This window comes from Copidosoma floridanum, unplaced genomic scaffold, assembly GCF_036245765.1.
Source record: "Copidosoma floridanum isolate Cflo_tuat_1 unplaced genomic scaffold, Cflo_Japanese_pri ptg000024l, whole genome shotgun sequence".
Lineage (NCBI taxonomy): Eukaryota > Metazoa > Arthropoda > Insecta > Hymenoptera > Encyrtidae > Copidosoma > Copidosoma floridanum.
Genome location: NW_028321901.1, coordinates 12504723 through 12514413, shown reverse-complemented (window position 1 = coordinate 12514413; position 9691 = coordinate 12504723). Strand labels below are relative to the sequence as shown.

Genomic DNA, 9691 nt, shown 5'->3' with positions numbered 1-9691 from the left:
AAAAAAATCTTAATGTACCATTTTGAATCCACCATCTTGGATTCGAAAATTTCAATATTCTGACTTCAGATTCATATTTAGTGACCCCGAAAACCGTCAAGTATACAGTTTTAGAGCCATTTGCCTCGTTTTCTTGAAAATCTGAATCCGTCATTTTGAATCCGCCATCTTCAATTTGAAAATTTTAATATTCTGACTTCATATCCGAACTCAGTAACCCCAAAAACCCCCGAATAAAAATTTTCAAGTGAATTCATGGAAAACAAGAATGGGTGTGCCGCCTGTTTTGCACGAAAAATCGCAAAAAATGGCATTTTTAGGTTAGAGCGGTCACTAGAACTTAAAAAAACACCCAGAGTGGCACGCGTCCTTTTTTTTGACCAAAAAATAGATCCAGGGGGTAAGAAGTAGAAAAAAAATTATTTTTTTCTGAAGGACCACTCTAATATATCTATATATATGTATACATAGATTAATTACATCAAGACTGACTATGCTGTACTATTGCTAATATTAAACAGGTAGGCTACAATCTTTGTAAGGTAATAAGCCAAATAAAGAATCTAAAGTTCAAATAAATTATTCAAGCTAGGAAAATTTTTCTTTCTTCTGGAAAAAAAAAACTATTAAATATTACTTTCCCACCTCAAAACTCCCTCCCCGGGGAAATTTCTTTCCTCTAAAAAATATGACGCAAGCCGAGGCGCGTAGGAGTCTGGTGGTGGGACAGCCCACGCGCTCATGCCATCAGCGGTGAAATCCTTAATTATGCTTTGAAATATTGTGACAATACTGATGGGAAAAGGGTATACAACTGTAATATCGAGAACGAGGCTTCTTCGTATAATTAAGATCAAACTTTGCTCACAGGTAAGTTCATTTGATCATAAACTATTTTATTCATATACTTACTATAAATCAAATAATAAAACTTTATTTGCACGAAGATTTCAGATAAAAAATAGATTACAGTAACAGTCATCAAAAATGCAATCAGGTTAACACAGAAGACATATTTGATTGGAAAATATACCAGGAACTTTCACAACCAAATCAAATTTTAGCCAATAGAAAAAATCTTTTTTTAACGTAGTATTCTGATGCTATTTTAGTTTATGTATCTTCAAAGTACAGTTTTTGGCATGTATGTTTAACTTTTAATAATTTTCCATTCGTTGACAGATGTACATCTGAATATTTAATTTTAGCTGGAATAGGGTACGGTGATAAAAATCCAATTCCAAATTTGTTTCTTTTGCCTTTAAAAAATGATTTACAGCTACTTTATTATAGTTTACAGATAGAAAATGTAGGCAAGATACGTGGACTGATAACAGCTGGTACTTGCGATTCTCCAACTAAAGCAATGTTTTTAAACATGACTCAGTATAACAGAGCATTCGGGTGTCAAAGATATTAATTACATGGTGAAAGATTTGATAATCACTGGGTTTATGGCTATAAACAAAAATTAAAGCTAAGAACAGACGAAAAAACAAAATTATATGCTGATGTAGTTCTTAACAGTTAAACATGGAAAGCAGTTTTCTTCGTAAAAGGGCCGTCAGCTCTATGATTTTTTGTTCACTAGCCGATTAGATCTACTGCTGTTGATCCTATGCACTGTATATTGAGTGGAGTGACCAATCGATCGTAAAATTTGATGCTTGATGTAAAATTTGCAAATGGGCCATTTTCACTGAGAAATTTCGTTAAATTTGTTGATAAACGCTTAACTACTTTACCACCGTCATTCGTTCGGAGAAGGCATTAATATATTGATAATAATTTAAGTGATTGGAAGACTTCACAGTTAAAATATTTTTTTTTTTTTTTTTGTGTCCACTTTTAGAAGATGTGATGGAAAAAAGTATTTAGATCACTTCAAATTATTAATATTAGCAACAATTTAAGATTGACGATTTGTTAAGTTTTGTTAGATCCATGAAAAAAGCTACAGTTAGTGATTTGAGGATATCATATCACCTGCAGAACTGATTGAAAATAAAAACATTAAAATTTTTTCGTTTGCATGAAAAAAAATATTTCATACACATCTTATTCTTATTGAAGACAGACTGTAACTACCTCTAAATATATAGAATATATGGATAATAATGTTTATAAATTGGAAATGACTAAATGTTTTATGAAAGTTACAAAATGTGACTGTATAGTGAAGTGCGTATGTGCAAATACTTATTTTGCATTCATGAAAACAATCAAGATCAAGAAAATTCATTAAATAATAGATATTCAGTTCATAGTTCATATTGTTACGTGGGAAAGAGATAGGTAGGAGGTGCGTTGCGAGAATGACCAACAATTGATTATATCAAGAGCTTTATTCAAATCACCGAAATTAAAGGCAAAGTAGCGCGTGTATTTCCCTCAAAGGCTCGTCGTGTACCCTTAATTCCCAATTGCGTGAATGCCCGACTGCTCGATTCCTTGACTCTTGACTCTTGACTCCCTGACCGGTTGACTGCCCGAGTGCCGCCTGAGTCCCTGAACGCCGCCTGAGTGCCGCGATTTGAGGCTCGCTGGGGCTTATATTAGCTTGTTCCCCATCGTCGATGCCTTCTTGATAAAGAAGCCTCGCTGTTACTAGGGACAGTCAGTATGATATGCCTTGCATATCGTACGTTACACGTCCGAGGCCGCGACGTCGTCGCCCTTGACGACGCTGACCTTTCAATTTATCCAGAGTTAAGCCTGTAGACTTGCTTACGATTGTTTGTGTGTGTGCTGTGTTGTATTCTGTTGTCTGTCTTGTTTATGTAATTTGGTATTTCACACTCATCCTTTCATTCAATTGTAGAGAACCGCTGTTCCTTTACATTAATACTTTCGCTCTTCTAATCATTTAGTCTTCTCTCATTGTGTGTTAAGTGTATAACAATATTGATTTTGTATGCACTTTCTCTTATATTACAATTATAGTTGAAATTGCCGTGAATTGGGCATCTGCTTAAGACTACTTTACATTAATAGTTGTTTCACATACAAAATAATAAATTTGGAATAATGTAGTACATTATTTTACATGGAGTTTCTATTTTATCATTTCCCATGCACCTATTTATCTTTTGTTTATTTTGCAAAAAAAAAAATTCCCCTATAAATTTCTTACCATTAATTTAAACGAGAAAAGAAAATTCTTTCTTGTGTTTGTCCTATGAACAGCGCCCCTTGATACAGTCGAGCGACTCCCGGTGCTCATCCTCTTTTCCTTATTACTATTATAATTGTTCATATCCTCCTTATAGTTATTATTGTTATAGCTACAATCATCATGTATGTGGTTTTTTTTTTTTTTTTTACTTAAAACAAATTTCCCGATGATTATTATTTTGAAAAAAGGAAAATTCTTTCTTACTGTCGTCCTAGGGACTGAGCCCCTCGATACAGTCGAGTGACTCCCGGCGCTCATTCCCGTTTTTTCTCAATAATATTATTGTCATGATTAATCTTATGATATTATTACCTTTTTTTTCTTTTATATTATCATTACAGAATTGTTGTTAAAACATAGTTATTATTGCCATTATAATAAACTCGTTATTTTACTTATGCATTACTTACTATTCTATATTCCTAAATTTTATTTATTTTTCCGTCTGTAATGAAAATCGCTGTACTACGTCGCGTGTTTTATGTGGACTCGCGACCCTTAAAGGATGTTTCCGTGCTGATTACTGGGATGTTAATTAGGCGTCTTGGAGTCTTCTGCATTTCGATGGATGTTGGCTGCGGTGCTGACGAGTTTACTGCCGTGGTTCCATCCCTTTCAGAGTTGTTTTCACGCTGATTACCTGTGAACATTCTATCACATATTAGTAGTAGGGCCCTCCGATAGAGAAGGCACTTATACATAAGAAAAAGAAACCTCATTCCTGCGATTAGGTAAACGAGCCATCTGAAATTTGTAACTTCTCTTCGTGTTTGTTGAATTTCCGCGAGCCCGCGAGCCTTTTTAATAATCTCCCCTAAGGGTGTCCCATCGGCTAGAGGGTTGGTCCTAGAGTGCCCCTGTTTATTAATTAACTTAAGTTCCCCTTGTGCTAATAGTGTGTTGACACCATCCGAAATCCCCTTATTTTTCAATGTTCCGTCTAGTTCTTCTAGTATTCCATTGATGTTCATATTTGCATCCCAAAGTAGGTGGTATTTAGCTTTCCCTCTATATTTGACGGAGCTGATATGCGCACATTCGTGTTGTAAGAAGCACAGTCTTTATTAAGTCGTAAAATGCCCGTGCCTTTGAGTGAAATTGTCCTATGGTTTGAGCCATAGCACTCTATAAACAGTGGCTCCTCTTGTACTGTTGTAAAAGCCCAAAGGTTTGGTGCATGGCATCGGGCCTAGTATGTATCTTGTAGTTTGCCGATTTTAACCTAACATTCTTTCCAATCGCTTATGTTGTGCTGTACTATAAGCCGCGCTTCGCACGAATGATGTTGCCTTATCTCTCTTATTGGTTCATATGTGTGTATGTTCTGGATGTGCATAATTCCCTAAGAAGTAAGCTTGTGAGCTGTTCAGTTCAGGGTGAAGCTTATTCAAAGAAACCTGAATTTTTACTAGTTGAGATCCAGACTGCTTCGGCAAAATTTCTCTGCGCCACTGTTTACAATCCCTCCAAGGCTGGCTTTTGGTCTGAGGTTGAAGAAGCAATCATGAATTGCAACTCATCTTTTGACCATCTTATTTTGATGGGTGATTTAAATCTTGACTGGCATGCCAAGTCTACAAACGTGACTATTTTCAAGGAGTCTCTTCAAGTACTAGGACTCCACCCTGTTCCTTATGGTCCCACTCACCATATTGAAAATTCCAGCTCAACCATTGATTATATGTGCTTATCTGAGCAAGTAGACATCGAAAGCTTCTTTCAGTTTGAAGTATTTTCTATCTCTAAGCATGATGCCATCTTCGTCAAACTGAAACATGTTGTACCTTCTGCTGGTGCTTTAGTTATCACTCGCCGTAATTTCAAGTCTTTTAATCGTGATGAGTTTTGAGAAGACTTAGTTGCTGCTTTAAAAAATATTAACCCTGATGCATGCCCAGAGCACAAAGTGGCTGCTCTGACTTCAGCACTTACTAGCCTCTATGATAAGCATGCACCCTATGAAACAGTTACAAGGAAACGCAGACCATTACCCTGGATAACTCCACATCTCAAATCTGTCATCAGGGATCGTAACAGAGCTTGGAGAGACTATAAACGCTCACCCTCGAACGTCACCCAGGTAGCATATAAACAGATCCGAAATAGAGCCCAAATTGAGATGAGAAACGCTCGACATGCATATTACTATGACTGCATCTGCAGGTGCAAGTGTACCTCCCAACAGTGGAAAGTGATCAACGACCTAGGCCTCACAAAAAAATCTGATACTCCTAAGGTGAACATCCCGTTTGACTTGGATGTTGCAAATCGTCACTTTGTTGGTAAAACCAGCGTCACTCCTCTGTTCGACGTACGTCGTGGTATTTTTCCAAGAATTGATCCGGATCAAAGGTTTTACTTTCGCCATGTGACTTTTGACGATGTACGTATGGCTATCTTGTCAGCACGTTCCAATGCCATGGGTTTTGATGGGATACCTCTCTGCTATTTTAATAGTCACGTTGATCTCCTGGCAACAACACTAATGTGTATATTTGATGCTTCTTTCCAATCCAATACGTTTCCGGAGGCCTGGAAAATTGCTCTTGTTTGGCCTATACCTAAGAAATCTGGTGCCAAGGACTTAAAAGATTTCCGACCTATAAGTATCCAGCCAGCTTTAAGTAAAATCTTTGAATTTATAGCCTATAAACAACTCATGGAATATATTAATTCTCGCGACTTACTATGTACTAATCAATCTGGGTTTCGTGCTGGCCATAGCACACAGTCTGCTCTCACTAAAATAGTTGACGATATTCGGGAATTCTCTGACAATCATGAAATTACGTTACTGGTCTCTATTGATATGTCACGCGCCTTTGACACTGTAAACATCAACTTACTCTGCGAAAAGCTTGTATCTTTCGGACTGTCTGACTCGGCTTGCAACTGGATAAGATCCTACCTAACTGGTAGGTCCCAGATCGTAATTGACTCTGAAGGACGTGCTTCAAAACCGTCTGTAAAAGTAAGTGGAGTCCAGCAAGGCTTAATATTGGGGCCGTTGCTCTTTTCATTATTTATAAATGATCTCCCAGATGTCTGCGACTGCTCGTATCATTTATATGCTGATGACTTCTGCTTCTATGTGCATGGCTCATTGTCTCAAGCCCACGAAGTTGTTGATAAGGCTAATCGTATACTGGACAATATATGGGTCTGGTCTGACACCAATGGGTTGTACACAAATCCTGAGAAGTCGCGTGCAGTCTGGTTAGGTACACGAGGAACACAAGCCAAGCTCTCCAATTTAACTATTCCTGACATCAAACTTAAAAACTCTGTCATAGTGCCCAGTGATACTATGAAACTCCTGGGTGTAACTCTGGACTCCAACCTTACGTTTAGGCCTCATACCATTGAGGTGGCTAAACGATGTTTTTCTGCTCTTGCAAGACTACGAAGGAATGCCTACTTCTTACCAGTAAAAACTAAGCTTATGCTAGTCAAGTCGTTAGTCTTCTCTATTCTCGAGTACTGCCCTGCTTTGCAGCTTGGTTTGTCTAGTGAATTAAAAACTGAGCTAAGTAGGTGAATGAATGCAGCTTTGCGATTCGTGATAGGCATCAAGAAATCCGACCACATATCACCTACCTATCGACGCTTTAAGTTATTGACATACGATGTACGAATCAAATATCTTACTCTGCGCTTTCTATCTACTATACTGAAATCAGGACAGCCGGCATATCTTGCGAATTACCTAAAGTTCAAGATCCCAGAAAGAACAGGTGTAAGAACGTCTCCTCTGGATCTGAATGTGCCCTCAGCAAGGATTGACTTCTACATAGCTGCTTTTAGAGTGAGTGCGTTAAAGCTCTGGAACAAGCTACAGACAGGCATCCAGGCGTGTTTTGCGAGACCTTGTTTTGGCAGCAAGCTCTACGAGCTTCTTCTTGATCGACCTAACTATTTAGATTAGATGTGCATCTGTATTTTTTATGCGTGCCTGTGATTTCGAGGACCAGTGATCTCAGCTATTAGTATTTTACTACCACAATTGTCTACGTATGACCTATTAGTTTTTATTTTTTGTAATATTTTGTAATGTTTTCTTTTTAATTTACTTTTCTCTAACAAATTTGTTATATCTAACAAATCTGTTATAACTACTATTATTTATTACTATTACTTAATTCAATTTAAGTATTTATTCTTTATATTATACATATTTAACTTATAAGCAATTTTATGTATTAGAGCGCTACCTGCTCTAACCTATGTCAGCTTGTACCTAGCTCTGGCTATTATGGACCCTGAGTCCTTAGCTATTCAATAAAAATCTAAATCTAAATCTAAATCTAAATTGGTTCCGTACGGTCGCAGATAAATAACTCGCGAAATTTCTTACAGCTGAAGACTTCGAGAGCCGTTATTGCCGTGTATGTGTTGATTCTTTTATTAATGGCCATGTATTCGTGCTCCAGCCATATATAGGCATAAGTATTTGAACTGACCAGGCCTTCCTGCTTTATCGGTAGGGGAAAAATTCTGTATAAATCGGCGTAGTCTTTATCTAACAGCGGGATGCTTATGTGGTATATTAACTGATTGTTTTGCATCAAAATGGTTAACCTAGATATATCTATTATTTCAAGCGGACTTATCTGAGATCCTGCTCCCGGAAAAATTAGCTCAGGTCTGGCTAGTTTTGCATGTATTCTGGAGTTATCAAAAATCGCAGGTGATATGAGCCTCGGATGTACTAGTCCTTTTGCCGCAAAGAGGACTGCATTTATTATAGAGTCGCAGTCTGTCATGTATTGCTTCACGCTTCCATCCAGTGTATTTATAGCTGCAATTGTTGAACTATCTATTTTCTGCAAGTCGTTTATGTTTTCCAACTTCTTTATATCTGCTTCTATTTCTTGCACTCTGTCCTCTACATCGCTTACTCTGTTAGTTTAATTTTAATTTGGGTCCTAGCGAGAGGTGAAATGATAAGTCTATTTTTGTACGATTTTCCAATTCGTGCTGGTTGTAGCCAACGGGGAAATCTTTTCCGCGATTAATCCTGAATTATTTTGTATTTGTGTAATTGACCACTGTAGCTGTACTGGTACCTCCAATTGTGCCCTGCAATACATAAAGCTGTTAGCTATACATTGCGCACTACCGGCCCGTGCTTTAGTTTCTGTGGTAAATACTTGTCCTAACACTATTTATACCCCATCGATATTTGTTTATTAAAGTGTATTTTCGTATGTCCCTTATCCTTTCTCTCATATTTCCCCTTTATTCGATCAGCGTTGAGCTGCGAGTGTGGCTCTCTCCTTACATAGAAGGTATACGATAGCAAACATATTTTTTTTTTTTATTTGCTTTCCTTTTGTACTAATATTATTACCTATTTACTATTTTTGTTCATGTAAGTATTCATATAATTTTTCCCGTGCGGCTTTCGCCCTAAAACTTGCAACAACAAAAAAAGGATACTTCCCATTATGATTCTTACGTTCCGCCTCTTTGCAAACTATTTCATAAACCATTTAAAGAGACAGAAAGGAGAGAAAAAAAATTCACCCGTGAGCATGCCCTATGCGCTGCTTCTAATTACCTTTTTGAAGCCTAATATTTCGTACAGGCAATGGCAATAGCAGAAGCACTATTTTTACTACACGAGAAGGTTGTATATCGCATGTCAAGTCAGGAGTATAGCTCTACCTTTACATATCGTAGTGCTTATGCGCTGCTTAAAAGCTGTATGCTATATGATGAAATATTTATTACATCATTGTAGTGCTGAGAACAAAGAACAAATAAGTGCTAGTTGATAACGATCATACAGAGCTGCCCGCATTCGACATTTTTATAAAATTTTTGCGAAGAAGGAAGAAAAAAGAGAAGAGAAAGAAAAATTTCTTTTTTCCCGTTCTTCCGAGAAAACGTCTTGAATACTACTTTCGTCTCTCTTAAATAGCTACAGCTCGTAGTACTTACATAAAATACTAGCCTAGTTGTAATTCCCTTATGCGCGCTGTTCAACATCCATACAAACGTGTTCGGAGGAAGTGTACGCGTGTGTTGACATTTATGGGTAAGACGAGCAGATTGTTAAATCTACTTCGCTCTGTCGTATCCTATCACGCTGTGTGTCATTCATAACAGAAAGGCGCATGTTGTGCTGCGGAATTTTTTTATTTACCCCCCTTCCCTTCTAAGTTTCTTTATCTTTTCTCGCCCTGGACCTGTCGAGTTGCGTTCTCTGGATTTCTCTCCAGTGCTCTTTGGTTCTTTTACTTGTCAAGTATTCGGTGTCCGTTGGTTTCGGCCCTTGCTTATTCCATTCGACACACTTTTTTCCTTAAACGTTACTTCCCTTTTATTATTTCTCTCTTTCGTATAATATCATGTCATCCCTTTTTTCAAACGCGTCCGGTTTTGTGAGCCGCCTCCAAGACTTCGTGAGCTTGCCTCACGATAGTACACGCAATCTCGGGTTCGTGGTTGGAGATGGCAGCGTGTGTGCTGTCTTGGACAGCGCAGCGATAGAGGAGGCGTTGCTGTGCCGCG

General features: G+C 37.7%; 1 protein-coding gene across 1 annotated transcript; it reads left to right on the top strand.

Moving 5' to 3' along the window:
- Window positions 1-268: 268 nt before the first annotated feature.
- On the top strand, window positions 269-7100 carry LOC149374017 (uncharacterized). The gene is made up of 4 exons (XM_089595050.1): window positions 269-320; window positions 4546-4989; window positions 5074-6705; window positions 6856-7100. Exons 1-4 carry the CDS (start codon window positions 269-271, stop codon window positions 7098-7100), a joined length of 2373 nt encoding a protein of 790 aa, XP_089451176.1.
- The last annotated feature ends 2591 nt before the right edge of the window (window positions 7101-9691 follow it).

Coding starts and splice junctions, on each gene's coding strand:
- LOC149374017 (XM_089595050.1), top strand. CDS start 269: ATGGGTGTGCCGCCTGTTTTGCACGAAAAATCGCAAAAAATGGCATTT. Junction 4,990..5,073: donor TGCTTTAGTTATCACTCGCC/GTAATTTCAAGT, acceptor ATGCATGCCCAG/AGCACAAAGTGGCTGCTCTG. Junction 6,706..6,855: donor TGAATTAAAAACTGAGCTAA/GTAGGTGAATGA, acceptor TACTGAAATCAG/GACAGCCGGCATATCTTGCG.